General features: G+C 58.2%; 3 protein-coding genes across 4 annotated transcripts in view; 1 reads left to right on the forward strand and 2 right to left on the reverse strand.

The window, feature by feature from the left end:
- The first annotated feature begins 2835 nt into the window (after positions 1-2835).
- Positions 2836-6483, forward strand: HPCA (hippocalcin). The gene is made up of 4 exons (XM_040587899.1): positions 2836-2903; positions 4307-4768; positions 5453-5558; positions 5841-6483. The coding sequence occupies exons 2-4, from the start codon at positions 4391-4393 to the stop codon at positions 5936-5938; spliced, it is 582 nt and encodes a 193-aa protein (XP_040443833.1). The 5' UTR covers positions 2836-2903; positions 4307-4390; the 3' UTR covers positions 5939-6483.
- Positions 6484-6600: 117 nt separating this feature from the next.
- TMEM54 (transmembrane protein 54) lies at positions 6601-8975 on the reverse strand. The gene is made up of 5 exons (XM_040585623.1): positions 8963-8975; positions 8175-8458; positions 7572-7631; positions 7222-7404; positions 6601-7134 (listed from the first exon to the last, which is right to left on the reverse strand). The coding sequence occupies exons 1-5, from the start codon at positions 8973-8975 to the stop codon at positions 6784-6786; spliced, it is 891 nt and encodes a 296-aa protein (XP_040441557.1). The 3' UTR covers positions 6601-6783.
- A 1311-nt stretch (positions 8976-10286) lies between these two features.
- RNF19B (ring finger protein 19B) overlaps positions 10287-27977 on the reverse strand; it is a 28245-nt gene continuing 10554 nt past the window's right edge. For both annotated transcript variants that reach the window (XM_040587722.1, XM_040587721.1), the window contains exons 2-10: positions 21739-22428; positions 16757-16962; positions 14959-15103; positions 14363-14525; positions 13608-13722; positions 12978-13118; positions 12485-12692; positions 11562-11693; positions 10287-11067 (exon numbers count right to left, since the gene is read on the reverse strand). In XM_040587722.1, the coding sequence (XP_040443656.1) occupies positions 10593-11067; positions 11562-11693; positions 12485-12692; positions 12978-13118; positions 13608-13722; positions 14363-14525; positions 14959-15103; positions 16757-16962; positions 21739-22310 (2157 nt within the window). In that variant the 5' untranslated portion in view covers positions 22311-22428 and the 3' untranslated portion in view covers positions 10287-10592. The remainder of the gene's footprint in view (positions 11068-11561; positions 11694-12484; positions 12693-12977; positions 13119-13607; positions 13723-14362; positions 14526-14958; positions 15104-16756; positions 16963-21738; positions 22429-27977) is intronic.

Below are 27977 nucleotides of genomic sequence, written 5' to 3' on the forward strand. Positions count from 1 at the left end.
GGTGGGATGGGATGGGATGGGATGGGGTGGGATGGGATGGGATGGGGTGGGATGGGGTGGGATGGGTTGGGGTGGGATGGGATGGGATGGGGTGGGATGGGATGGGGTGGGATGGGATGGGATGGGATGGGATGGGGTGGGATGGGATGGGGTGGGATGGGGTGGGATGGGGTGGGATGGGATGGGATGGGGTGGGATGGGATGGGATGGGATGGGGTGGGATGGGGTGGGATGGGTTGGGGTGGGATGGGATGGGATGGGGTGGGATGGGATGGGGGGGTCATTTGCTCCCAGCCCCAGGGACCCTGTAAACCATTTGGTGTTTGACGGCAGAGTACGACCCTGCTTGTGCCCCCCACACCCCGTATTATCCTCTCTCTCCCTCCTGCAATCCCTTCCAGCGTGGGGATTAGGTGGGTTTAGGGCCGGGTTTGAGTCGGAAATGGGATGATTTCAAATCAGCCTGCGTCAGTTGTGCCCTCTGCCACTCATGCAGATTAAAATAGATATGAAGATTATCAGAGGGGAAATGGCACCCCCACCTTGGGGCCCCACGCTTTCCCCCAGCCCCAGCACCGCTGCACTGGGGGGCATCACCTGGCACAGGGGGTGCCCGGCTCCAGCCCCAAATCTCTCCTTTCCCCCCACCTTCCTTTCACCCCAAGGCCCCAGTTCCAGTCCCCATCCCCCTCCAAACATCTCTCTCACACAGGATGGGGGAACACCCCACCGCAGCAGCTCCCATCACCAGTTCCTTTGTTTCCAGCCCAATCACATTCCCAAAACACTCCTTGGGCTCCATGCTGGTCCTACACGAAACCCCTGCCCACACTCTGTGGAGGGTTCCCAGCCCTGTGGAGCCGCCAGGCTGGGGCACGGACACAGCTGCTGCGATGTGGAGGGTGAGGAAGAACTGTCGGGGAGACAGCAGCACCCAGGAGGACGCTCAGCACCGAAAGGTGCAGGTGAAGGGCAGGAAGGAGCCTGCGCGGGTCCCTGGTCCTCTCAAGTCCTCCAGCAACAGGCAATGCAACGGTACCACCACGAGGCTATTAAAAAAGGAGAAAAAACACAATGAGGGACCAATATTGTCTTTATTGCTAATAACTGCTCGTTCCGGCAGTACAATGAGGTCCCTGTGGTCCTCATGGGCCAGCACCATGGGCTGGGCTGTGTCCCCTTGCTGGCCCGTCGGCAATTCGGTCAGGCACTGCCCACTGGTGTCTCAAAACGTGCCCGTGGATTTTGGCCGATCCCCATCTCCTGCTTCAGGCTGATGGTTTAGGCCTGGAGGTGCCAAGTGTCCCTCAACAGGCACCAGCCTCACTGATCTCCTCACCCAGCAGATTTTGGGATGAATTAACCCCATCCTGGGTCTTTCAAGTGGTCCTTCCCCCCAGCTCCCTGTTCCGCAGCAGCCACCCCAGCCCCTTCCCTGTGCCCCCCCAGACCAGTGATGGTCCTGTGGGTTTAATCACTTTATGTATATTTGTGTAATTGGGAGAAGAGTGCCTCTTCCTCCCATCTGCCCCTGCCATCTGCTCCCCACAGTGTTGCCGAACAATCCCGGGCTTTGCAAACGGAGGGAGCTGGTGCAGGGACACAGGAAAACCTGCTGGGAATGGCACCTCCTTATAAGCGAGCATCTGTCTCCACCGGAGCCTTTTCCCGGTGCTCGGAGCAGCTGCCGAAAGCTGCTTTGTTCCATCCAGCTCCTGGAATGACTGAGGATGTTGTGATGCTACAGGGCATCGGCGCCGGCTGCGTGCTGGGGACCCTCAGCCCAAAATGTCCCCTTCTAGCCCCAAAATGCCTGGCTTGGCACCTTCCTAGGCCAGCAGTCAGGTGACGGCCAAGCCTGTGCCTGAGCCCCCGGGATGCCCTAGGCACATGGGGGGGACCCCCGCGGCCCCTGGCTCTCTCTGCCCCTGCAGGGACCACCCTGGCCCGTGTCCTGGGGCAGTGGCTCTCTCTGAGGGGATGGGATGGGGACAGGCAGGGGTGGTGGCAGGGACGGCACATGGGGAGGGTGATCCCCGGTTCAGTGCAGGCACAGGGATGTGCCGGTGTGTTTTTACACACCCTTGTGCTCTCTCATCCCACCCCCGCACAGCCGGACAGGATGGCACCCTGCCGGAGGGACAGATGACATCCATAACAGAGCCCTTGGAGACCCCACCGGGGACGTGGCGTCTGCCCAGGTCTGCAGGCAGCCGGAGACCCTGGCTCCCGGACCCTCGCCTGGCTGGTGTCCTGACACAGCCACAGTGGTGTGCTGCTGGTGCTCCCAGTGCTCCCAGTGCCCCAAAACCTCCTGGCGCTCCCTGTGCTACCAGTGCCTCAAGACCTCCTGGTGTTCCCAGTGCTCCTGGTGCTCCCAGTGCCCCAGGACCTCCCAGTGCTCTCAGTGCCACAAAACCACGCGGTGCCCTTAGTGCTCCCCGTACTCCCAGTGCTCCCAGTGCCCTGAGACCTCCTGGTGCTCCCAGTGCCCCAGGACCTCCCAGTGCTCCCGGTGCCCTCAGTACTCCCAGTGCTCCCGGTGCGCCAAGATCTCCTGGTACTCCCGGTGCTCCTGGTGCTCCCAGTGCTCCCAGCACCACCCCAGCCCTTGCTGGTGCAGGAAAGGTCTCCCCTCTCCCCCAAAGCTGCCGGGGGACGGGGGGCTGCGCCCCGAGCCCCACCGCAGGGCGCTGCACGGGGCAGTGTCCCGGGGGGTGGGGGTGGGGGTGTACGGGGTGCCCCGGGGCGGCTGGGGAGGGTCCCGGGGGGCTGCCCCCGGTGCCCCCCCGCGCCGGTGCCCCCGGTGCCCCCCCGCAGCCCGGCGCTGCGGCGGGCACTACCGGCGGGCGCTCCCGGGCTGCGCTGGCGCACGGCGGCGGCGGCGGCTCGTCCCCGGGCAGGTAGGAGCCGGCGGGGAGGGGGGGGACCGGGGGTGGGGGGCGAGGGGGAGGCCGGAGGGGGCACTGGGGAACCGGGGAGACCAGGGCACGGGCACGGAGCCAGCCTCCTGCACGTCGCTCCCCGCCGGCGGCTGCAGAGCCCCCCTCCCCCGCCCCGCCGCATCTTGCCGGGGGGTGCCTGGTGATCCCCCCCCCCGGGGGACCTTCCCTTGGGTGTGTCCCCGGCAGCCCCCCTTTCTCCGGCGGTGCCCGGTTTGGGAGGAATCCCCTGTAAACCCCCCCCCACCCCAGGAGCATCTTCCCCGGGGGAGCCCAACCACCCTTCTGGAGACGCCCGCTCAGGGGGGGGGTGTCCTTGCAAACCCCTCGTAGGATGCTGAATCCCCCCGGAGGCTCCCCTCCCAGAGCTGCCCCGGGCAGTGGGGCTGGGGGTCGTGCCAGCCCTGGGGGGCCCTGGCTGGGGACCCCTGTGTGGGGTGGGGACACACGGATCCTCTGGCTGCTGGAGCAGGGATAGAGCTGGGGGTGTGTGTGATGGAGAGACACTGTGGGGTCCCAGCCCCCCGTAACTGGGGGGGTCCAGCCCTACTGGGCTGCTCCTCTTGGGGGAGTACTGCTTGCTTTGCGATCCCAAAGGATGGGGGCTTTAGGGGTGCTGGGGCCCCTCCTTACTTTGGATAAGACAGTTGGGTGCTCCAGGCACCCATGGACCCATTGAAGTCCCTCGAGCCCATCCTTTCCCCACACAGGGGTCACAACACAGCCTGGGGTGGGGACAGCAGGTCAAGGTCCCCCCAAAGCCCCTGGCATGGGGACTTGGGGTGTGTGGCCAGATACTGGGCACCCACCCTGACCTCCCCCTGGCCCCTCTGCGCTGCACAGGGGTGACCCTGGCAGGATGGGGTGCACTGGATCCCGCAGGGATGTGGGGAGGGAAGGAAGGAAACAGGGAGGGGGCTCCCCCCGAGCAGAGCCCTGCAGCCCCTGGTCCTTCCCGGGGCTCCGGTGCCTGCTGGAGGCATCAAATATTAACGGAGGCAGTGGAGGAGCTGAAAATAACCCTCCCTCCAAGGGAGCTGACCCAAATCTGTCCAGCCCCAAAGCTGGGCTGGACCCAGACCCCAGCCAGTGCCCTGCGGCAGCCAAATCCATCCCCTTCCCCTCCTCCAGGCTGCTCTGCCCCCTTGATGCCAGCTATATATCACCTATATATTATGCAAATGAGCCATAAGGGTTTATTACGCAAACGCGAGGGGGATGGCGCTGCCCTGCGCTGGGTGGTCCCTGGGGCTGGCCCCGACGGCTCAGAGAGGACAGCGGGGATGGAGGGGGCCATATCGGTGTCCGCCCGGGTGTCCGGGGTCTGCCAGGGAGCACTGCCTTGTCCCTCTCCCCTCCTGTAGCACAGAGGGACCCCCCAAAGCCGGGCCAGGTGCCTGCCCTGCTGCAGCGCTCATCCCCCTGGACAGCCGGCACATCCCAGCGGCATGGGGAAGCAGAATAGCAAACTGCGCCCTGAGATGCTCCAGGACCTGCGGGAAAACACCGAGTTCTCCGACCTGGAGCTGCAGGGCTGGTACAAGGGTTTCCTGAAGGACTGTCCCTCGGGCATCCTCAACGTGGAGGAGTTCAAGAAGATCTACGCCAACTTCTTCCCCTACGGCGACGCCTCCAAGTTCGCTGAGCATGTCTTCCGCACCTTCGACACCAACGGCGATGGCACCATCGACTTCCGAGAGTTCATCATCGCCCTGAGCGTCACCTCCCGCGGGAAGCTGGAGCAGAAGCTCATGTGGGCCTTCAGCATGTACGACCTGGACGGCAACGGCTACATCAGTCGGGAGGAGATGCTGGAGATCGTGCAGGTACCGGGCTCCTCACCCTGCTGCGGCTCCTTGTGTGTGGTCCTGTGTGTCACCCTGGTGTCACGGTGGCCGTCCCCCCCCCCGGGCTGGGGACATGCACCCTGTGTTACCCCAGGTACAGGGCTTGACAGTGCCAGGGATGGAGCCTGCTGCTGTCTGCAGAGCCACGTGCTGAGCTCTGCGGCTGCAGTGATCAGTCTGCCCCAGGGCATCCCTTGGTCCTTCCCTGTCCGGGGGACACCCCTTTGTTACCCCATCTTGGGGGTCTCCCCGCTGATCCCACCCCTCATGTGCTGCTGGGGGGGGGCTGTGTGCACAGCTGCTGTCCCCGAGCAGGCTGGGGCAGAGGGATGGGTTGTTGGCAAACTGACAGGAGATGTTCTCCTTGCCCAAACCGCAGCCTGGTGGCATTGCCATCAGAAGGTGATGCGTGAGGCCATGGTGGTGGCATCTCAGCGGGCATCTCCTCCCTGCAGGAGCAGCTCCAGCCGGATTGGTTCCTTGGGGCTGCTGCTTGCATCCACCCCGGCTGTGCTGGGAGCTAAAGCTCCCGTAGCCTGACGGCGTGGGGAGGGTGTTAAACAACACCAGGGCGGCAAAGCCCAGAGCTCCATCCCCCGTCTCAGGTGGGTGATGGCAGGCGCCCACCTTGCACCCACCCTGGTCCCCATCTCCCTCTCCCAGGCCATCTACAAAATGGTTTCCTCTGTGATGAACATGCCTGAAGATGAATCGACTCCGGAGAAAAGAACGGAAAAAATCTTCCGACAGATGGATACTAATAATGACGGTAAATGAGAGGAGATGGAGGGGATTAAGGGAAAGGTCTCATGGCTAAATCCGGGGGTCTTAGAAGGAGCCGCACGCACGCTGATTAAATGGCTCACGTCTGCCAGCGTGGCCGGGGGGAGCCCCAGCAGCCGGAGGGGCTCGGTGTGCTCCCCCAGCCCGGGGAGCAGAGCCCAGGGGTGCTCATCCTGGGTGGGTGGGTGTCCAGGTGTGTGCCAGGAGGTGTCCGGTCCCTGTTTGCCCAGCCAGGACCGGGTGGCTGAGCTGTGTGTCCCCCCTGCAGGCAAGCTCTCGCTGGAGGAGTTCATCAAAGGTGCCAAGAGCGACCCGTCCATCGTGCGCCTGCTGCAGTGCGACCCCAGCGGCACCACGCAGTTCTGAGCCCCGTGGACCCCCGCAGCCCCCCACAGCCCCACATCACCCCCTGACCCTGCAGCTGGCCACTGCCACTGTCCCTTGCCCGGTCCCTGTGGTCCCCACCACTGTGACCCCGTGGCCCCTTGCGGGGAGAGAGCTGGAGCCCAACTGAGGCTGGGGCAAGGGGGAGCTGGGGGGGGACAGTCCCCATCACCATGGGGCTCCCGCACTGGCTTGACCGGGGGAAGGATGGAGGCAGGGTCTGCCCTGAGCGAGGATGGTCCCCCCCCCAGCATGGGGGGCTCGGAGCAGGGGAACAACCCAGCCCGGTGGGAAAGGCTGGCGGCAAAGCCACCGCTGCATCTCCAGCAGGCGTGGGGACATGGCCTAGGGGACAAAGACCCGGTGGCTTGGGGGCCCCCCCAGCACCCCACACACGTGCACACACTGCCACGGTCATGGGGCCGGGCCAGCCCCTTCCCCATGGCCGGCACACGGGCAGGGGCCGCAGGGAGGGGACACGCTTCTGGTCTTTTAATACCTGCAGAATAAAATTTGTGTCAGTGCAATCAGCAGTTGGAAAGGGGCCGTCGACGCCGAGGGGAAAGCTTCTCCCTGCAGGGTCTGGAGCCAGCCCGGTTGCCTCTCTCACTGCAGCCCCAGATGGCCCGAGGCCACAGGGATGGGCTCATGTGTCTTGGCTGGTGGTGTCCAGGTGATGCGTTCGCCCAGTAGCCAGGCTGGGGGGCAGCTGGGTCCTGTCATGGGTCTGTGTGGGTGCTGGGACGGTGCAGGGCTGGCAGGGGCACATCCGTGGGGTCACCCCTTGGGTCCCGCTCAGAGCCAGGCAGTTTCCACACTGTCCAGCCTCAGCAAACCCAGGCACTGCCCAGCGTCCGGGCTCTCCGCAGGGGCTGCCTGCAAGGAGACCTGCAAGGCAGAGGGGATGATGAGAACGAGAGTGGGGGGATGAGACCTTCAGGTTGCCAAATCTTACGCCCACCCGGGTGCTCCCAAGCCCAGCCAGGTCCATCCCAGCCCTGCATGGAAGTGGGTCGGTGCTGAGCCCGGGGACCAGGCGTCACCTTCCTCCGGTGCGCCCCGTGGCAGCAGCAGCCGAGGTGGAGGAGGTCAACGGTGAGCAGGAGGCAGCGGATGCTGAAGATGATCTCCATCGAGTCGAGCAGGAGGGAGATGGCCCAGAGGCACAGCGTGGAGCTCTGCAGGGACACGGGGCATCCGGTCCCCACACATCCTCCCCATCCCCAGCGCTGGCACCCACAGCCCACGGCCCACTGGGGACTCACGTAGACGCGGGTGGGATCGAAGGGGCACTCGCGGGAGACCAGGGCAATGCCAGCGATGGGGCAGGGGGCCAGCAGCGCCCGACCCTGCGTGCCCAGTGTCAGCCCGATGGAGACAGCCAGCCCCAGCAGGCAGGACAGGCAGCTCAGGCTGCTGCTGGTGCTCAGGGCGAAAACTGCCCATTTCTGCAGGAGGGGAGAGAAGAAGCAGCGCAGCGAGCCAGGGCCGTGCACAGCCGCCTGTCCAGGCTCCCTTCCCCAGAGCGAGGGGACGTGGTGGCTGTGCATGCTCCGTGGGCTGGCCGCAGCCTGCTGGGTGCTGGGCGAGGGGCTGCGGGGCCGGGGGTGCTTACCAGGGTGGTGGGGGCGAGGCAGCGGGACAGCATGAGGGCAGCTATTCCGCAGGAGATGGTCTGTGAGGAAGCGCAGGGAGGTCAGTGAGCACAGCGCCTGCCTGCCCTGGGGACATCAGTCCCCTTTCCCTGTTGACATTGTTCCTGAAAGCCCATCTGGCCAATTCGGCATGGCAGGGGGCAGTGCTGCATCTCCAACTAGTCCCTGTGCATTTATCCCACCTCGTTTGGGGCTAGAAAGGCTTATGTAGAGCAGGGAAGGGGAGACAGAGCAGTGTCCATCCTGCACCCCACCTCCTGCCCACCCTGCATCCACAGCACCTTCCCACATCCTCCTGCCCACCCTGCATCCACAGCACCTTCCCGCATCCTCCTGCCCACCCTGCATCCACAGCACCTTCCCGCATCCTCCTGCCCACCCCGCATCCACAGCACGTCCATCCTGCATCCTCCTGCATCCCACCTCCTGCCCACCCAGCATCCACAGCACATCCATCTCGCATCCTCCCGCATCCCACCTCCTGCCCACCCTACACACATCTGCATCCACCTCAGATGCCCCCCGTGCCCCCCTTTGCCTCCCTACCCTGCACCCCGTGGTACCAGCAGCGCAGAGATGACGGAGGCAGCGTTGGCGATGACATACTGCAGGGAAATGGCATCCCGGGGGTCAACCACAAAGCGGAGGACAGTGCCGTGGACCAGGGCACCAGTGATGAAGTTGAGGTGCCCGATGATGAGGAGGATGAGGCCAGTTTTCATGAGGACCCTTTGGTGGCTGCTGGGATCGAGGTGGCCTGGGACGGAGGGGGGAGCAGGGCTGGGTAAGGGGGCTGCACGGTGTGGGGTGGCCAGCACCCAGCTGTCCCTCCTGCCATTGCACCGTGCTTAGCACAGGCTTTGGGGACAGCCCTATAGGACGTGCTCCATGCTGGCAGGGGACAAGGCAGGTGACGTGGTGGCAGCCCACGTAAGCAAACCACCGCTCCGGCCAGCTCTCCTAGGACCAGGGTGGCGGTGTGGGGCCAGCAGCCGTGGGGCCAGGCATCCCTGGTGGGGCTGGGAAGGGCTGGCCCCCCCTGGAGCGATGCAGAAGCTCCGGGGAGAGCAGCTGCCCGCGAACAGCAGCTGGGTATCGGCACCCGACGCTTTGAGGAGTGACAGCAGCAGCAGCGGGGCTGTTCCCCCCCCGCAGAACCCACCCCAGGGCCGCTCTCTTCAAGCACCCACCGTCACTCCACTTGAGTGCTCAGCCCTGCTCTGTCCCCAGCCCCGTCCCAGCCCCCCAGCTCCCCTCCCTCCCTGCCTCAGTTTCCCCCGCAGGAGAGGGGAGCCGCACGTAGGGCTGGGACACCCTCCTGTCGCAATCACCGCGCCGGACCCAGACTCACCCACTTGACACATCGTCACTGGGACAGGATCAGGCCCTCAGCACCCCTCGATGCCCCCAGGCCTGCCCTGCCTTCAGCCCCAGATCCATCGGGCTCCCACATGGCTGGGCAGGACCAGAGCTGGGACCAGCTGGGATGAGGACAAGGCCACCGGAGCTGCTTGTGTGCTGCACCCCACTGCTACTTCAATTCCTGTCGGACCAGCTCCCCAGGATGAGCAAAGGGCTAACTCCACCTTCGCCTGCATCTGCCCAGGGGAAGCACAGCCCTGTCCCCACCCCTCGCCCCCCTTGCTGCCGAGCTGGTGGCCATGCCGTGGCACGCTGCGTGGTGCCAACATGCCACGCCACGCTGTCTCATCCCCTCCTCCATCTATCCCCCTGCCTCCACCTCCCCAACACACTCAGGTCGGTCCAGAAGCGATGGCAGCAGGCTGGGATCCAGCCAGCCAGGTCCAAGGCCACGGGCTGAGGGGGGCTGGGATGGAGCAGCCCCGTGGGGTGGAATGCTGCCGGACCACTGGGCAGAGACCAGCACCGTCAGTGCCAGGGATTGACCTGCAGCCAAAGGGAAAAGCAGAGGGCTCAGGGCTGGGGCTGATTTCCCAAGTGGTGACTCAGAGGAGCCGGTTTGGTGGCAATTGCCCTGATGAAGCTTCCAGGGAAGTTATGTGACAGCAAGAGGCTGAGAGGGGCTGGGGACAATGGCTTGCTGAGGCGGCTGTGGGAAGAGCCACCCAGGTCTGCTCACGCTGGGAGTGTTCTGGGGAGCCCTCCCTCACTTGTGGGAGATCCTTGCCAGCAATGCTCTCTGCAAAGCTCATTGCAGATGTGAGGCAGCAAAAATATTAATTACAGGGATGGCAACGCAGCTCTGGCTCCTGGGACTGGTCTGGGGAAGGGCTTCTTGCAGGCAGAGGCTCAGATACTTGTCCCCAATACCCTGCCTGAGCCACCAGCCCAGCCCTGGGTCTCCTTAGATCCCTTACACCCAGCAGCGCCGGGAATTCGGCTCAGCACAGCGTTAGTCCCCATCCTTGCCCTCTTTTAACTTGCACACAGCCCTGCTGCACAGGGAGGGGGGAGACGGGAGACCTCTCCCTTCAACAGCTCCAGGACACAGCAGGTCTGAGCACATGCCCTGTCCCCATCGCCGCCGCAGACAGAACAAGGCTGCCACACCTCACTTCATAGAGGCAGAAGAGGACGTGCCCTCATTTTCCCCATGCCTTTGGCTAGGGCAGTGTTTACAAATCCTTGAGCAAGGGGCAAAGGCAGCCAGAGGATGTCACCGTGCATCTTTGCAAGGATGAGCTGGATGCGAGTCGAATGACAACCAGAGTCTTTATTCAAATAGTCCCTTAGGATGTTTTTGCAGACGTACAGACACACGTACATATTTACACTCTTACACACCTCACAGAGCTTGAACCAATAAATTAAAACAAAAAGAGGGCAGGGGATTTTTTTTTTTCTTTCCTTTTTCTTTTTTGTCATGTAAGAAACAGTAACTCCCCGAGGCGAGGCTGGGGAGCCAGCTGGAGAATCGCAAACAGAAGCCAACACGGACACAACTCAGCCCCGAAAGATGCAATGACGGTGAGTGTGCTCTTCAGCAGGAGAGGGCCAACTCATACTCTGGCTTCGATGCACTCCAGTTTGACTATTTCATCCAGCCTGCAGCCCTCGGCTTGGGCACAGTGGCTCAGGTGGGCACTTGGGCTCTCGGCACCTCTAGCTTTGGGGGTCTGTGGGCAGGCTGCTGCAGTCTGAGAGTGGGGGGAGTCGCATTCATCCGAGGTAATGTCTGGCACGTCGTCCGACTGACTGTCGGAGCTCTCCAGGTCACTCCGTATGCTCTCAGGCTGGGCCAGGGTGATGTCCCAGGTTTTGCTGGCAATGCAGTCCTTTTGCTCACAGCTTTGGTGTTTGCACATCTGCTCCTGCCCACCATCCTCTTCCTCCTCGTCCTCGTCCTCCTCCTCCTCATTCTCTGCCATTTGGGTATGGACATGCAGAGAGTCCTCTGTACTGCTGCCGCTGGCCAGCTGGTAGTGACTTGGTTTGGCTTCAATGTCCACCTGAATCTCCATGTTATTGCACTCCCTGCAGAAACAAGCACCCTCACGTTACTGGGTACAGCGACTGGGTTCCACCGGGTCACCACCAGGCACCGCATCGCTGTACTGGGAGGATCACGCTTCCTAGACATGAAGAAGATGCTGCTCATCACCCCACAGCATCTGGGAAACAACAGCGCTCGCTGCTCTCCTCCAGCAGCCAAGATCATCCCCAGGCTGTGAGCTGAACTGAACTGGGAAAGCACCAGAGTCCCTGTGAGCAGCCAGGAACAGACCTTGAGGGCCCTGTGCTGCAGATCCCCTCCTCAGCCGCCACACTACACATGGAGGCTGCTCCCACACTGGCCCCAGTCGTCCTCCTGTGCTAGTAAAAGGACCAACCCGCTTGCCAGCTACAGAACAATGGGCTGGTGCAACCACCACCACCACCCCACCGCCCACAGCAGCACCTCACAGAGCACAGATTTTTTCCGGGACACCCGTTACCAACACTCCTCTCACCACTGCAAGTCCTCCTACCTGTCCTGGGGGTTGTAGGAGCTGATGATAGAACCAGCCATGGCTCGAGTGCTGGCGTTGTCACTGATAGCCCCCAAGCTGACTGAGTCTTTGGGGAAAATCTCCTTCTGGACATCTGCCTGAACTTCCAGCCTGCAGGAAAAAAAAGAGGATTCCTCAGAAATGCTTTAGATGGTCCCCAAGGGGCACCAACCGGTCACTGTTCGTCACGGGAATGCAAGAGACCCTCTGCGCTGGCACAGCTTGGCATGACAGAGTTTAACCCCAACAGTTCCTCTCGTTTAGGCTCATTTCTGGCTCCATTTAGGTAAACCCATTCTGTTTTCCATGACGAAAGCGAAGTTGTGTTTGTATCGATGACTCATGCAATTCCTGCTAAGAACTGATTTTCACGAACCGAGCACACAGCCGTGATTATACACTGGCTGCCATATCAACACGTGTCTCTAATTACCCAGCAAACTGACTCACAGGCAAGCGGAGAGGAAAACTGTGGTGTAACCTCCTGACTTGGAAAGCAGTGACCCTGCTTGCTAGAGGCCACTGGAGAACAGGAAGCATCAAAGCCTCTAGGCTGGGATAAGAGGACTGGAAGGTCTTCAAGCAGGCCACGCAAGCATCTCCGCGCTGTTCCCAATTAACCCGAAGCATCACAGCTCTGCAGTTTTAAGGAGCTCGGTAGGGACAGAAATTTATTTTGTCCTCCTTGCAAGGGCCAGCCTAGCACTGACTCCAGAAGTAGCCTGACCTGCTGGGACTGGTTACCCTCCAACAGACCAAGATGCAAAACCACTAGGACACAACTCCCAGGTCAAAGACGGACCCCTCGCAGTCCTGGAGAGCTCCTCGAACTAAACCTGCTCAACCAACACAAGCCTTGGGAGCCTCTACCTTTTTCTCGCTGTGCCCACGTGTTCAGTTACCTGCTGTACTTCCCCTTGCCTCCCGAGAGGACACCACCGCTCAGGGTGCCACCCGAGAGGGCGGCGAAGCTGGCCGTCTCGCTGTAGTTGCCCTGCATCACGCTGAGCCCATCAGTGGGGCTGCCGCTGGTGCTCAGCACGCTGGTGAGCCCCTCAATGCTGCTTTCGCCGATGCTGGGGTTCTTCAGGGCTCGCCAGGCATCAGCCACTGCAGGGAAGAAGAGCACAGGAACCAGCATCAGCAGACGTTGGGCAGAGCTGGGGGCCAGCCAGCAGGCAGCACGTGCCTCATCGCAGACTGCCTCCCTCCCTCATCCAGGGCAAGGAAAGGATGAGATCCTCCTTCGAGAGCTACACAGCTGATCACCAGGAGACCGAAGCAAATAAACTGCTTCTAAATGCAGGTGTTCAGGTTTGGGAAATGGTAGGGGGTCCTAACGTTTCACCACAGGGTCTTGGTCCAACCCCTTCCCTTCAGCAGTTGCCACATTACCTGTGATGGGTCCATCATCTTCATCAAACTCGATTTTCACACCTTTGCCGTTGGCAGTGCTGACTCCACAGCCACCGCCTCGGCACAGTGAGATCGGCACCACGCCGTAGACGTAAGCCAGCATGATGGGGACGCCAATACCTAGGGAGCAGGATGTGCTGAGTTAAGAGGAGGTAAAGGCTGAGCTGCGCTGGGCAGACAGAAAGGACTTTTTGGGGCAGGGACTCTTCCAGTTGCGTTTACGCTGCTTTTAAAGGTCTTAGTTCATAATTTTGCAGACAAGGCAGTGGACGAACCCTTTGTTTGTGCCACCGCAGCGGAGGATGAGGGGACCCCAAGAGCGCAGACAGCCTTGGCTGAACCCCCAGGTTCGGCGGCGCCAGGGGACTCCACTACGGGCTGTGGCACAAGGCGAATGGTGCTCCAGACAAGCCCCGTGCTGGCTCCAGGCCAACTCAAGCACATCAGGATGGGCAGCCTGGATGTGAAACGGAGGGTTGTGCCCAGAAAAGCACACAAGCAGCCGCCTGGAAACTGCCCTCTGGGCACCCCCACCTCACAGGGCTGGGCTACCCACTTGTCCCAGTGACTACTGGCCCACCAGAAGGGAAAGGGACTGTGCCCACTTACCAACACTGACAGCAGCGATGACGGGAGAGGCAATGACAGACAAGGTGACCCCACCAGTAATGGCCAAGTTCCTCTTGTGCTTAGAGGTTTTCTTTCCCTCATACCTGCTGTGGATCTGATGGAAGGAGAAGCACTAGGTGAGAACAGAGCCTGGCTGTGAGCAAACACCAGCAGAAGACGGGAATTTGTGATTTTACAGCCTTGTCAGCTGCATTAACCCTTAAGGAACCTCATCTTGACCACAGCTCCTCACAGACCAGATCTAGCAGGTGGGTCTGTGTTTAAGAAAAAGCAGCCACTACAAATACAGTGCTGACATGTCATTTCTTCCCTCTCGACACCTCTTTAGCAGCACAGACTCACCACAGCATCACACAGCTGGGGCAGTCAGCATCCAAACACGAGTGACTTAGGCAAGCCAAAGTGTGACACTTAGGGCCCAGCCACCGTCCCATAGAGCCCATCATCACAGGACGTGTTAAAAAGGGACCAGGCTTCTCCTTGGGTACTCCTGGCTCACGGCAGAGGCACAAGAGCAACGCAAAATACGTTTGAGAGCAGCCTGAAGGGCTATCAGCCACCACCTTCCCTCTCCCCACACAAAACCCAAAAGATAAGGTTCAGAAGAGACAACTGAATTTTGGTTCCGTGACAAGATCCACCCTTTGTATCAGCTCCAAATTTCTGGTCGGATGCCTCGAGTCCAGAGAACGGCCCACACCCTTCAGCCCCAGCCTGCTGCTCTCCACACTCACCTTCCTCCCAACATACACAGGGATGCCGATGACCATAGCAGGAATGGCAATGCCAGCGATGAGGGAAATGCCTACGGGAGCACCAATCAACGTGCCCAGCTGCCACAGAATCTTCTTTTTACGACTCCATGGCTTTTTGCCCCAGAATGTACAGCCCGAGGGGCTTAATGGAAGGGAAAAAAAAAATAAATACTATATTAACACCATAGCAATTCCTAAGTGCTCCCGAGAACGCTAATTTCAACTTTCACATGAACAAAACCCAAAACTTGGGAAGCAGGTAGACAGCAGGGAAAAGGCTTCCCCCTTCACCCCCCCATCAAGATTAATTTGCTCATCAAGGTGATTATCACGCTGCCTGTGTTTAACATGGGAAGAGCTCTCAAATGCAGTTGTTACCAGGAAGAGCTTTTGGAGTGGAAGAGCATCCTCGTACGGTCAAGTGGGAAGAAAGTTGATCTCTTTGGATCAGAAAGAAGAAAAATTTTCGGATTGGTTAGCGAGGCAGGAGGATGAAAGGCCGACCTCCAAACAGCCTGGGAGGAGCGCGTGCCACCCCGGCGGCAGGAAGGCAGGCGAGCTGCTCCCCTCCTCACCTGAGGTAATGCAGATCCGAGATCTCCTTCATGCACAGCCAGCAGAACTCGCAGCCACACACGGCGCAGGTCATGTGGTTACAGCTCCCGTCGTTCATCTTGATGATGTAAGCGCTGCAGCGCGGACACGGCTTGATGTCATCGGCTGCGGGGGGGAAGCATGGCACCGAGTTGGACCTTCTCCCGCGAGTCGTTAGAATCAACGCGGGGGGTCTCGTGAGGGATTGAAACCTGCATTTTCTGCGCAGGGAGAACCCCTTTGCTTAGCACAGATGAGGTGGGGATGGTTGCGTCTTTATTGTTGTGTATTATTTATTATCTCCAGAGGGAGAGATCGATGAGACAGATCCCACCAAAAAGCCATTTCCCTGGACAGCAGGGACCTTATCCTAGCCTCGAACGGGATGGTTTCCAGAACGTGCTTAAATGCTGGGAACAAGTCATACCGGCCCTGCGCTAGCCAAGGCAACAGCGTAAGAATGAACCATTACATAAATTGCTCCACTAAGGTGATTCACCGGCCAAAAATGACAGAACAACTGGGAGAAGGCGGCATCAGAAGAACTCTGAAACTGGCCTTCAAAAGCAGCCGAAAGGCGAAGGGGGTCTGCAGCTGCACACAGGGGGTCTGGTCTAGAGGCTGTCCGGTCCCCAGTTTGCTGCTGGCAGAGCAGGATGAGGGTCCTTCATCCCTTCCTTAACTCAAGTGTCATCTGATCGCGTTATGCAATGGCTGTGCGGTGGTTCAGGGCTGTGCTGGCAGCCTCTGCAACACTCAACAAGATGAAATCCAGCTGCCGGGACCAGCTCGCACCTTATTAATCACTATGTTGAAGCCAGCAAGAACGGGGTGGGGAAAAACCACTGTCTCAAGAATCTTCCTTTCAGTGGCTAAGTGCTAAGCTCTTCCTGGCTGGGATCTCCTTTAAAGGATGAAAAAACCCCTCAAAACCCTCAGAAACTATTTTTTGCCTGCTGGTTTGTACCACAGGCTGTGGCAGGGTCTATGCTGCCCATTATCAGGGCCCTCTAACTGGGGCGTGTTGAACCTCAACACACCACTAAGCCACCTCTGAACCATCCACGACAGCTCCATTCCAAGTAATCATATTAACATTTAAACTCCTGACATAGGGGGAAAAGCAGAGTATTTTGTCTGGGGGGAGGGCGGGACTTTATAAAACGGCCTTACTGCCCACTCCCAGAGGCAATACGGTTATTTTTAACAAACACGACCTCAGTAGACACAGCAGCTCCTACCAGGCAGCGTAGGAGTCTGTGGGTTGACATTTTTTCTGGACCTGACATTATTAACACCTAACAGCGCCCGGAGTGAGGCTCCCCACACTCAGTTAGGCATGAACGTTACTCTTCACTACCACAGCAGGCGTATTTGAAGCTGCAAGGGTAAAAAGTACCCATTTGTTCAGGGTTTAGAGCAGCAAGAAGTGAGAACATCCAAGATCAAAAGAGCCACAAGCCTAGCTGGGGCGGATGAGGGGAGCTGCCGTGACGCAGGATGCAAAGCACACCCTCACCTACCCATCTGCTTTGCGTTCTTGGAGGAGCCTGACAGATTTATTCTAAAACACAAGAAGGGGAAATGACTCCGAGTTTCACAGCTGTTCTCACCCCTGGCTGCTGGAGACCCTCAGCTGTGCCACGCAGCGGGGCTCCCCACAGGGCACCCCCGCCCCGCTGCTTTGATGCGAGCGGGTTTTGCACACAGATGGCTTTTGCTCAGCCTCACAAGCGTAACTGCAGCACTGAGTAACCCAAAACCCACGTGAATCCATACCCGGCCCGGATTCTTGTCCGTAACTGAGACCCGACGTGTGCTTGGTCCGTACTCGGAGCGTCTGCGCTCTTTGCTGGCGGGCCATGTCACAGGTTTGGTTGGGATGCCATATCTGCTTGCAGTGATAGCAGAACTCCGTCTGGCAGCCGTCCCTCTCGCAGGTCAGCTTGGGGCAGCTGGCGCAGCCATAGGCAATAACTGCATAACTGGAGAAGGAAGCCACCAGGTGAATTAGTAAAAGGCAAAGTTACCAAGCGACGGTCCAGCCAGCCCTTTAATTCAGCTCTGCCCTCCTGCCTCAGCTGCTCTGCTCCGAGCAGCTGATTGAAGAGGTGCTGCAGCAAGCTCGCAGGCTACGCTGAGTACATGCTTTAACCCCCAACGCTGCCCCGCGGGGCCCGTCGGCCAGTGCAGATGGTCAGCACACCTCTCCCAGCTCATTTCTTTCATCTCGTTTCTGATCGCTGGCTGTACAGCAGCCTGCACGCTAGACAAATTCCTGCTCTCTCCAGTCCTGTGGCTTGCACTGCAGGGCCTGAAATTAAGTAGTGCTAATTGGGTTACTTGGGGCAGATACCTTTTATACAGACAGCTTACAACATTGAATTTTCTCCTCAATAACTGCTGGCAGTTCTCACTGGCAGTTCCACAGACCAGATTTGTCTTGCCTGACGCACCCAGCTAACAGCTTGCCGTTTTGGGCTCCTAGGACAGGCTCACGCTGCAATTCTCAGGCACCTGCAGCTAAACACACACACCCCAGCTCCTCAGAACAGCCATATGGGTGGATGCTATACAGCCTGGAGGAGTCTAGGAAAGCTGAGGCTGTCCTGGGCACTTCTATCAACTGAATGAGTCTAAAAAAGCAAAAGAGCAGGGGTTTCTGTGGGTAGCTATCTCAAGAAGCAAGCTCTTGTTGATCTCCACAGAATTTCCTTTTTTAAAGGACAGTGAAGAGCAACGCTGCCTTCGGAGTGAGCTTGAGTGAAACCACCTGAACGCGCAGGGGAGGGATGCCAGGTTCAACCAGCTCGCTTCCTCCGACAGCGGCGTGATGCTCCCCGAAGGAAGCGTGCTGCACACACAGAAGCCTAAGCAGCACCACCACGCACCACTACAGGAAAGCTGACTTACAGTCACCTAGGATGAGCTCGTTTCCACTGGCAGGGGCTGAACCGAGCAATTCCAGAAGTGCCTTCCAGTTCTGCGACACCAGTACGGCAAAGGGTATTTTTGTTGCTCATCCTCAGTATTTTTGTTAGCGGTCAAAGGAGAATAACTCCTATTTAAGGTTTTATATTTAGAGCTTGTGTAGCTCAAGTTGTATTGCCTCTTCTCAGAGGCAGCAGCGTGAGAACCGCTGAATGTGTCATACCACAATGATTCATATCCCGTGGGAGTTTGTGCGACTTCATCTGCCAGGGTACGACACAATCACCAAAGAAACAACATCTCCACGCTGAGCACAGGGCTGGGAGGCACGACCATAGGGTGCCCGTGTGCATCAACAGCTGCGCGCTCCTGCATGTGAAGCCAGTACTGGAGAAGAGTCATGATACAGACAGCCTGGGGGTTTGGAAGGGACAAACTTGACCCACAGGGACTCCTTGTCTAGGGAAGATCCCACCAAGCATCCTCACCCTGTCACTAATACACAGCCAAGGACCTACCCTCAGAAAAAAAAAAAGAAAAAAAAAAAAAAGGGCTATCTGACCAGCTGTGTTATGACACATTGCTATTTCAAATCATAACAGTGGGCTAGGAAAACTCAGTGTAAGCAACCCCACGCTCCAAATTAACCCCTCACTGGAAAGGTAAGGTTTTTCTAAACACTCGAGCAAATCCTACCAGAAATTACAATCATCGCCTTTTATATGTTATTCCTAGAGAAATGACAAACGTCACAAACAAGCCCGCAGCTGTGGGGAAACAAACTACACGGCTGTTTGTTAGGGAAAGAAATAACACACCTCCACATTCAAGGTCAGCTAGAAAGAGGCTCTTGAAGCAACGTGCCCAGGATTAGCCACAGCAGGATGCGGGCGGCCAACGCGTGCCCTCTCCACACCTGACCTCTGGCACATCGCTGCCTTCAACTGCCACTTCCAGGCTCAACCCCAGCAGCCAAAAAGGGAAACTGACTTTTCCCCACACAGCGATGACAGCAACCGTCTTCCCAAGATCCCAGGAATCGCACAACTCCGCTTCCAGCCCACTCCTTGGATGGCCACGAGTTGCCTCCGTCCCTCCTCCTGCTGCTCTGTGGGAGCCTGAGCCTCACCAGTTGCCTCCAGCCTCATTCACCGAGCTCAGCCCACACAGCTCCGTTTCTTTAAAGATTCTGTTATTCTCCCAAGCTCCTAGGAGAGATGTAGTGTGACAAACACTAGACAGCGATACCACCTGATTGTAGCACGGAAACAAATAAAAAAGCTGCAAACATAGAAAATGATTTGTATTGCGACTGATGGCGCATCAATTGACCAGCGCTTCCATGGCAACATGCACCGGTGTCATGTTGGTCCTCCTCCTCCCCAGCAGCACAGCCAGGCTCTTTCGTTTACAAAGACTGCGGTAGGCGTGGAAGGCATAGGATGCTGTGTGCCACATGCCTGGGGTTTTGTCCACCATGGCCCAGCAGCCCCTGGATGTCATCACCTTGGCGGTAGGTGACACCCAGTGCCACGCATCGCTGTGCCCCCTGTCCTACTCTCCCGCTCTGGCTCCGTACACCGCCACTACTACAGTGGGAAAGCCGGTTGTAAATAATTCATACTGTGACTTTACATAAGCACAGCGACACAAGCTCGCTGGGAAGAATGAATAGGGTGATTAATTCCTCTCCCTGCCCGAGGGCTGATTCCAGCAGCCTTTGTTTGAGCACTACAGACACACCAGCAGCACTGGTCCACCAGAGATGCCCGGTCTCCAGCAGCCCCAGGGGTTGCTTCTTGCTTCTGCTGGGCAGCTCAGAGGATGCCCGAGCGCATCGCCTGGCTCACGCTGCTAACCAGGCAGGAGGGTTTTGCTAGCACGAAGGGCTGTGCGTTGCACCAGTCTGCCCAAACCCCCCTCAAGCAACAGTCGGAACAGACTCAGGCTGGGTTACTGTCAAAGAGTCAACAACCTCTGGGCTGTGCTGGGGCCTCCTCCTTCCAACCAGACAGCCTGGGCGATGTCTGTTGCATTTACACCTTATCCTGGGCACAGATAAATATCATAGCAGCCAAAAAGCTGAGACTCAGTAAGCAGGAACCGGATTTTCTCTAGCCGGTTAGCACTGACAACAGGGGCATTCCCTCTGGTATTGCTCTTCGAGCTGCATAACCTGCTCTATCTCCCTGATCTTATCCCCAGCACTACTGAAATATCAAGATCTAGCAGTTAATTTTGCTTTGGAAAGGTGCAAAGCTGTTGTTCACAATTAACGTCGCCCTCTGAAGAAACAAGCCCTTATCCAGAGGTGAAATGGGTAACCTGAGCCAGGTTAACTGATTTGCATAGGAAGGCTATTACAATGCTCTGATTAAATCTTCACAACCCTCCCACCAGGCTTTCCATTCTGACTACTAGGTCAGACTTTCCTTTCATGTTCTTGCTACCCACAATCGCAATCCAAGCCGAGTTCTAGCTAAACTTCGTAGCACTTCTCTAAGTTTCCCGAACAAAGCCCTCTTCCAGGCAGCTTTGGCTCATGCTCAAACAGAAACCTAACAGAGTTCATTTGAAAGAAAAGAGAAGAGAAAACGAAAGCAACACACACATAACTATAAAGTCATCAGGCTTGGCTGACTTCTGGACAGACATTTCCTCACTTAGGCAATGGATGAGTCAACATCACTCCTCTGTGCCATGCATACACATCCTCACTGGGAAAAAGTGACCATTTTCGGGTCCTTTGTCCCTACCGTGGAAGCTGCAGGGTGTCCCTGTGCACTGTCCCCACGCTCGCAGCAATACCCGCAGCCGGGAAACTCCACGCTTCCCATTTGTGTGGGGAAAAAAAGCTTTAAATTAGGGAAATGATGGCTCAGCTAAAACCCCCTTCAAGTCCTATCACTCATACCCGATTTGCCTGTATTTCCACAGTCCCCAAGGTCAAATCCTGATGCTCTAGCAAGGCAGCAGAGACAGAGTGTCATTTTGGTGCCCATGTACTGTGCTGAAGAGACTGCTGACAAGCAAGCAAAGAACACCTGCAATGAGGGCTCTTCACGGCACTCGGCAGGACCAGAAGTGTCTATCAGCAGCAGCACCCCACCAGGGGTGAGCCACCCTTCCCTGCGCTGTCCTGGGATGGGCAGCACCCCAGCAGGACAGCGGGTCCCAGGACCATCCCAGCTGGGATGCCATACCCAGAACCTGCTGGGGAAAGGCAGTATCCCCCTGGGCCAGTGGGTCCCACCTCACCCAGCTGTCCCAGGACCTGCTGGGGATGAGCAGCACTCCACCAGGGTGTGGGCTGCCCTTCCCCAAACAGTCCCAGGATGGATGGATGGGGCAGCACCTTATGGGGACAGCAGGTCCCCCCTCCCCAGGCTGTCTCAGTATGGAGGGGGTGGCACCCTATGGGGATAGAGAGCTCCCCCTCCCCAGGCTGTCCCAGGATGGGGGGCAGCACCCTATGGGGACAACACCCTATGGGGACAGAGAGCTCCCCCTCCCCAGGCTGTCCCAGGATGGGGGGCAGCACCCTATGGGACAGCAGGTCCCCCCTCCCCAGGCTGTCTCAGTATGGAGAGGGCAGCACCCTATGGGGTCAGAGAGCTCCCCCTCCCCAAGCTGTCCCAGGATAGTGGGGCAGCACGCGATGGGGACAGCAGCACTCCCCAGGCTGTCCCAGGATGGGGAGGCAGCACCCTATGGGACAGAGGGTCCCCCCTCCCCCGGCTGTCCCAGGATGGGGGGCAGCACCCTATGGGACAGAGGGTCCCCCCCCCCCCCGGCTGTCCCAGGATGGGGGGCAGCACCCCCGGACTCACCCGCAGTCGGGGGCCGGGCACCAGCGGCAGTCGGGGTCGGCGGCCAGGCAGCGGCGCAGCATGAACTCCTCGTACTTGGCCACCAGGTGCGGGGAGTCGCGGAGCAGGCGGCGGATGTCGGCGGGGTTGAGGCGCTCGCTGCACTCGGGGCAGCAGATGTTGACGCGGGACTCGGTGATCTCGATGCGCAGGTACTGCCGCAGGCAGGCCCCGCACGACCGGTGCGGGCACGACAGCAGCCGCGGGGCGTTCTCCGCCGGCTGCCGCACCAGGCACAGCGGGCACTCCAGCTCCTCTTCGCCGCCGCCCTCCGGGACCACCGGGGCTTCCTCGGGGGGCGGCGGCGGGGGCGGCGGCGGCGGTGGGGCCGGCGGGGCAGCGGGGGGCGGCGGCGGGGCGGCGGGGGGCGGCTCGGCCTTGGTGCGGCGGCGGCCGCCGGCGGCGGAGGCGGCGGCGGCGGAGAAGACGCTCTGGAAGGAGAGGCGGCGGCGGCGGCCGGGCTTCGGGCACTTGGCGGCGGCCGAGTGGATGGAGGAGGAGCGCGGCGACTCAGAGTCCCGCTCGGAGCCCATGGCGGCGGCCGGGCGGCGGTGTCCGCCGGCGGTGGGAGTCCGGGTGTGGCGGCGGCGCCAGGCGAGGGTCGTTCCGCAGGACGAGGGGCAGCTCCGGGCGCAGCGTCCCACCGCCCCGCTGCAACGACAGCGGCGCCGGAGCTGAGTGAGTGCGGCACCGCGCCCGCCCCGCCCACTGCGCAGCCGCCCCGCCCCGCCCCGCCCCGCCCCGCCCCGCCCCGCCCCGCCCCGCCCCGCCCCGCCCCGCCCCGCCCCGCCCCGCCCCGCCCCGCCCCGCCCCGGGCGCGGCCGCCCGCGCCGCCATTTTGGTTGCGGGCAGCGCCCACGGGGAGGCCCGCGGCGTAGCGGCGCCGGTTGCCCGCCCGCCCCAGCGGCTCCCCTCAGCGCCCCGGCCCCCCTCGGCATCCGGCCGGCCGCCCGTCCTGGGCGCTGGCGGGGCCCCGTGGCCTGGAGCACCACTACCTGGCCTGGCGTGGGCCACGGCGGCCTGCAGGCCTCACCCGGCCGCAGGCATCCCCCGGCCCAGGTGGGTGTGAGGGAGCCGGGGGATGAGTGTGGGGTGTTCCCTGGGGCGGTTCGCTTTGTAACGTGTCTCTTGTTGGAGAAGGGGAGTCTATAACCACAGGGGTCCCCTCTAAATCTAAATCCATTCATCCCACCAGGGGACCTTGTTCCTCTGTGATATTTGTGAAGCGTCGAGTGGAGATTTACCCACTGAGGAACTCTTCCTAACTTCAGGGTTTAGCCTCTCGTGCAGAGACACTGAAACAACAACCCATGTCATGTAAAAGCCTCTGTTTCCTTCCAGGGTTCCCCCGTGCCCATGGGGGCTGCCAAGCTCGCCTCCTGTTCAAAGGCAGATCAGCTAAAGGGAAGGACGCTGCCTCTTATTATGCAGGGGAGGCGAAGCAGAAAGATCTGCTGTGGCTGTGGAGTGCGTGTTAAATTGGCACAGAAGGGGCTGCTTTCCCTGTAGACTGTCAGCTCCTGACTGGACAGACTGTAGTTATTCATGTGACAAGTGTGGCTTCATCACTGCCTTCCAGCCGTCATCATTCCTGAAATCATTCCTCTCAGCAAAGCCTATTTGCATAGTTATTACCAGGCTCCTTCCTGGCTGCAGAGGTCCTGTTCGGTACCTCTGGGATGGAGAATGGGATTTAGCGAACCGAACCCAGGCTGACAGTCAGAAGCACCTGCATTTCAGTGCTTGCGCTGCCTGACTTGCTGTAGGCAAAGACCCCGTGCCTGTCTATACAGCAGCGATAATGATGCCGCTTCCCTGCTTGATGGATGGATGAATGAAGGCACAGAGGGAGTGAATCACCTGCACAAAAGCATACAAATGAAGCTTCCGCCTCTCCTAATACCCTTCAGCTCTCTTGTTACCTTCCTTGTGCTTTTCTTCATTAATTCTGTGCCTGCCATATACCCTCACTCAGTGCTTATCTTGAGATACCTGCTGCACCCAAGTCCTTCCCTAGAGCTTATATTTCCCAGATATTTTCCAGCTATCCCTCATCTCAGCTGCGCTCTGGCATTCCTGCCACAATACAAATGGCTTTGGCCCAGCTGGCAGTTTTGGACCACACTTAGGATTGGCCTTGGAGTGTTAAATTCCTGCCTGGGATATCAAGAACCCTGTTATTAGCAAGCTAATTTAGCAAGGGAGCCAAACATTTCTCCTCCAAGAGAGGCAGGGGTGCTACAAGGGTGTCTGTGGAGCGTGTTGCCCCTGAGCAGTGTGAGCTGCTGAGCTCCAGTCCCTGGCAGGTCATGGGCAGGCATGAAGAAGCTTAGCATTTTTCTGACAGTTGTGATGTGGCGCTCCTGGAGTGACAGGATCCTCTCCCTATTTCAGTGGTGGGAAAAGAAGGCCAGAGAAAGGGAGGAGGGATGTTGCGCTGGTGTAAAACAAGATTATATTGAAATTTGCCATTCCCGTCTGAGATGAGCCAGGTATGAGGCATCTCTAAATGGCTGTCGCTACCCATCTGTAGCAGAGACTGTCTTGGTTTGTTGATTTCACTAGAAAAATCACACTCCTGACTGAAATAGAGAAACCTGAACAGGACTCGTGTGTGGGACGGATCTCCCAGACAGCGCTCTGACAGCTCAGCCCTACGTCCTTTGCAGCGCAAGAGCACAGACTGTAACTAATTGTGGGAAGGTTTCATCTCAAAAGCTAATGTGAGACAGGCCTGAATTACCAGTAGTGCAGACACAAACAGAGAGACAGAGAGCAAAACCATCTGGAGTCCCTGGGAAAGGCATCAGCTCGCGATGCGCTGATGGGGCAGAAATGACTCTTCATTCCTTTATATGAGGAATGTGACAAACAGGGCTGGGGGAGGCCAGGGTAAATCCAAGGGACTTGTGGTGCCATCAGAGTCATCTCCCCTGCTCCCGAGCTGCACAGACCTCTTGCCAGTCTTTGTATGTTTGAGGGAATTCAGTGCTTTTACAGAGCTCAGAGATACAGACTTCTAACTGTCCTGACCTTGCTGTGGTCCAGACATACCATCTACTTGAAAACAAGTTCTCTCCATGGCTGAGGTGTTTCTTCGTGGCAAGTTTCCGTAGCCCTTGCCAGGAGCAGAGGCTCCCGTTCAGCATGTTCCTGACTAGGGAGCAGTTTGAACCTGGTAGTTTGTTTTGATTCAAATTGAAAAAAGAGACCAACCCAGCCAGGAGCTGGGGCTGGGAAGGAGAGGGCACGGAAGCAGGCTGCCAGGGAGGGGAGGAAAGAAGCTGATTGGAAAGTCACCGGATTGGGAATGAGATCAGCTCAGCCCCTCCCTAGGGCTGCAGGGAAATGGTCACCAGTTTGACCGTTTGTTTAACTGAGGGATATTTGAAAAGATAAATAAAAATTAAAATAAAATAGAAAGGAGGGGTGGGGCGAGGTGGGAGGGATTCAAATGCTTCAGTGAACCGCTTCACAAATTCCAGCTCCAATAGGCAAATTTGCTCTTGCTTACACTGGCAGAAAGCTAGAAGACTGCTGACTTCCAACCCCGCTGCTTAAATCAGGGCAGGATTTGGCACAGGCGACTTTTAAAGCCACCTGAACACGCTGTATCTCCCAGGAAAGCTTCCAGCAGCAGTGCAGGGCGTGCTTTGTCCAGGCACCAGCTGGAGCCAACCTGCACTGCCCAGTGCCGTTCCCAGTCTGGATGGACCAGCTAGGGAGGCTGGGCTGGGCTGAACCCGCTTTTGAGAGGCACAATACTGCTTTCCAAAGAAATAGCCCAGCCACCCACACCCCAAAACCCCCTGCAAAGCAGAGTGACAGCTCTGTCACTAGCATAAAGGAGGAAGATGCCTCTGGTGATGTAATGAAAATTCCCCTTCGTAATTCAGAGAGTGAAAGCAGAGGCTGGCTGCGGGGAAGGGATTGCGAAACTCGGCTCTCAGACTGGGAGGATTTGCATGGAGGGACTGGTGTGTGCCACGGCTGGGAATATTGCTGCGGTGGGGTGCTGGCGGGCAGGCCCACTGGCTTTGGTTTGCAGCCGATAAATTAGAAACTCCAGCTCCTGCCACGTCTCCTTTGCTCACCACCCCCTTTCCTGGTTAGCCAGATGTCACAGGTATGGTAATAACTGCCTGTTGCTCTCATCCCTGGCCTGCAGGACACAGGGGGATGTTGAAACGGCTATTTTGGGACACGGGAAGATTCAGTCTGCCTGAAACCTCCAGGTCATTCTGACCCTGAGGTGTGAACCGCTCCCTGGAAGAGACTTTTCTCTAGAAGTGCGTGGGTCTTCTTGGGGTTTCTCCCTCTTTAACCAGGAAGGGATGGGTGCTTATTTGTGGGTGACAGGCTGTGTTGCAGAGCAGATTGAGTTTAGAGAAAATCCAGCTCATGTTACTTCTTTGTGAAATAGCCACAGACATGATGAAATGGGGGAAGGAGGGGAACAGCTTTAGACCGGGAATTCTTCCTTATTGCCGGACAGGGGCACTCTGGAATGACTCAGCTCTGGCCACGCTGGGCAGGTTGAGACCTTTGGCCTTGCTCAGGTGGGATAGCCAGGGCTGTCAAAGGGATCCAGAGGCATCAGGATTCACCAGTGCCAAGATGCAGGTTACAGCTCTAAGGGTCTCTCTCCTGTGGACCCACCACAGGGCACAGCCAAGCGCATGCTGTGACACTTTGCAGACAAACCTGAGAGGCTGCTGTACTCGCAGATCTAGATGAAGACGAGAGGGACAGACAAATCCAAGTAGCACAAAGGTAGTTTTAAACCTCTCAGAGGTGCAGTGTGGGCTCTCATCCCAGCTCCCTGCCCTGAAGAGTCGTGCCAGGAGCACGTGGGCTTCCCTCAGTCCTCTTGGGGCCCCTTGGTGTGCAGAGCAGGGATGGCAGTCTTGGTCTGTTGGAGGGCTTTGACGAAGCGTAACTCAGAGCTTTGAGATCGGTAGCAAGGGATGCTTTGCATTCACGAGGTAGCAGCTGTGTATTCAAGAACTGAAGCTCATTGGGGTCATTTTCTGCCAGGGCCCTGGGGAAACACTGGTTTGTAATGACATGCACTCTGATCATTTCTCAGATGGAGATGTCATTAACGGCCATTTATGTCTCTCCAGGGAAGACACCAGTGGCTGGGGAGGGCTCTCCCCAGTGTGCAAATCTGCACACACTTTCTGGGTTGATCTAGTTAGTTCATGTTCTGTTTGCCTCTCATGGTCCCCTGAGATGTGTTCAGGAAAGGAAGAGATGATTCTGCTTGACTCTTTTTCTCTGCTAGACTTAACAAGGATTGACATTCTTTTAAATGAAGAGGAAAAGGCAGGAGATGCGAACCCTAGGATCACAAATTCAAGGCTCTTCCAAGAGGATTTGTTCTGGTTTAGTCTGTGGTTACACCTCCTCTTCCCTCCATCTCCCCATCCCACTCTGCTCCCTCCTAACACCCACACGCACAGCACAGCAATCTTCCACTCCCTGCTGTGACTTTCCGGGGAAGATGCTGTCATGTGAAATACTGGGAGAGAGTTACCACATGGTAACTCTGAAAGCGTCGCATGTCCCTTGCAGAACAGGCCTGCAAACAGAGGAATGCTGTGCTTCCCCTCCTCAAAATCCTGAATACTCTCAGGGATGGAGGTGGGGGTAGCAGGGAATCGTCTTGTAAGCTTGGGAGCCGCCTACACACATGGCAAGTCTTGTCAGCAGCTGATAAAAGAGGTGGGAGGTGGGGAAATTTTGAGGGGGAAGAACTTGGAGGCTTGCATGCCCATGTAGCTCACCATTCTGTCTCCTCCAGGGCTCAGCCAGCCAGGATGGCCACGGGCTTAGCCCTGTCACTGAGATGAGCATCGAAAGGAGACCCTGAACAGGGACTCGGAGATAACCACTGTCTACTTCAGCAATGACGTAAAGGTAAGGAGCATTAAGCAATTACTTTTAATAGTAATCTGACATGCTTTTCCCTTCTACAAAAGAAGCATTTCCTTCTGTAATAAAAGCACAGGCTGTTCTGATTTCTTTGTACACCTGCTGTCCCGCACACTCATTGTATGGCTTTGGGGACAGAAATAACAATGATCCCTGCTCCTGATTCACTTTTACTGGTGACCTGCTATCCTTAATGACAGGGGATTTGTAACTGAGAAGGTTTAGCACAGTAGGGTGCTGCCATCAGGAAAGTGTTGGTCTGA

This window comes from Falco naumanni, chromosome 3, assembly GCF_017639655.2.
Source record: "Falco naumanni isolate bFalNau1 chromosome 3, bFalNau1.pat, whole genome shotgun sequence".
Lineage (NCBI taxonomy): Eukaryota > Metazoa > Chordata > Aves > Falconiformes > Falconidae > Falco > Falco naumanni.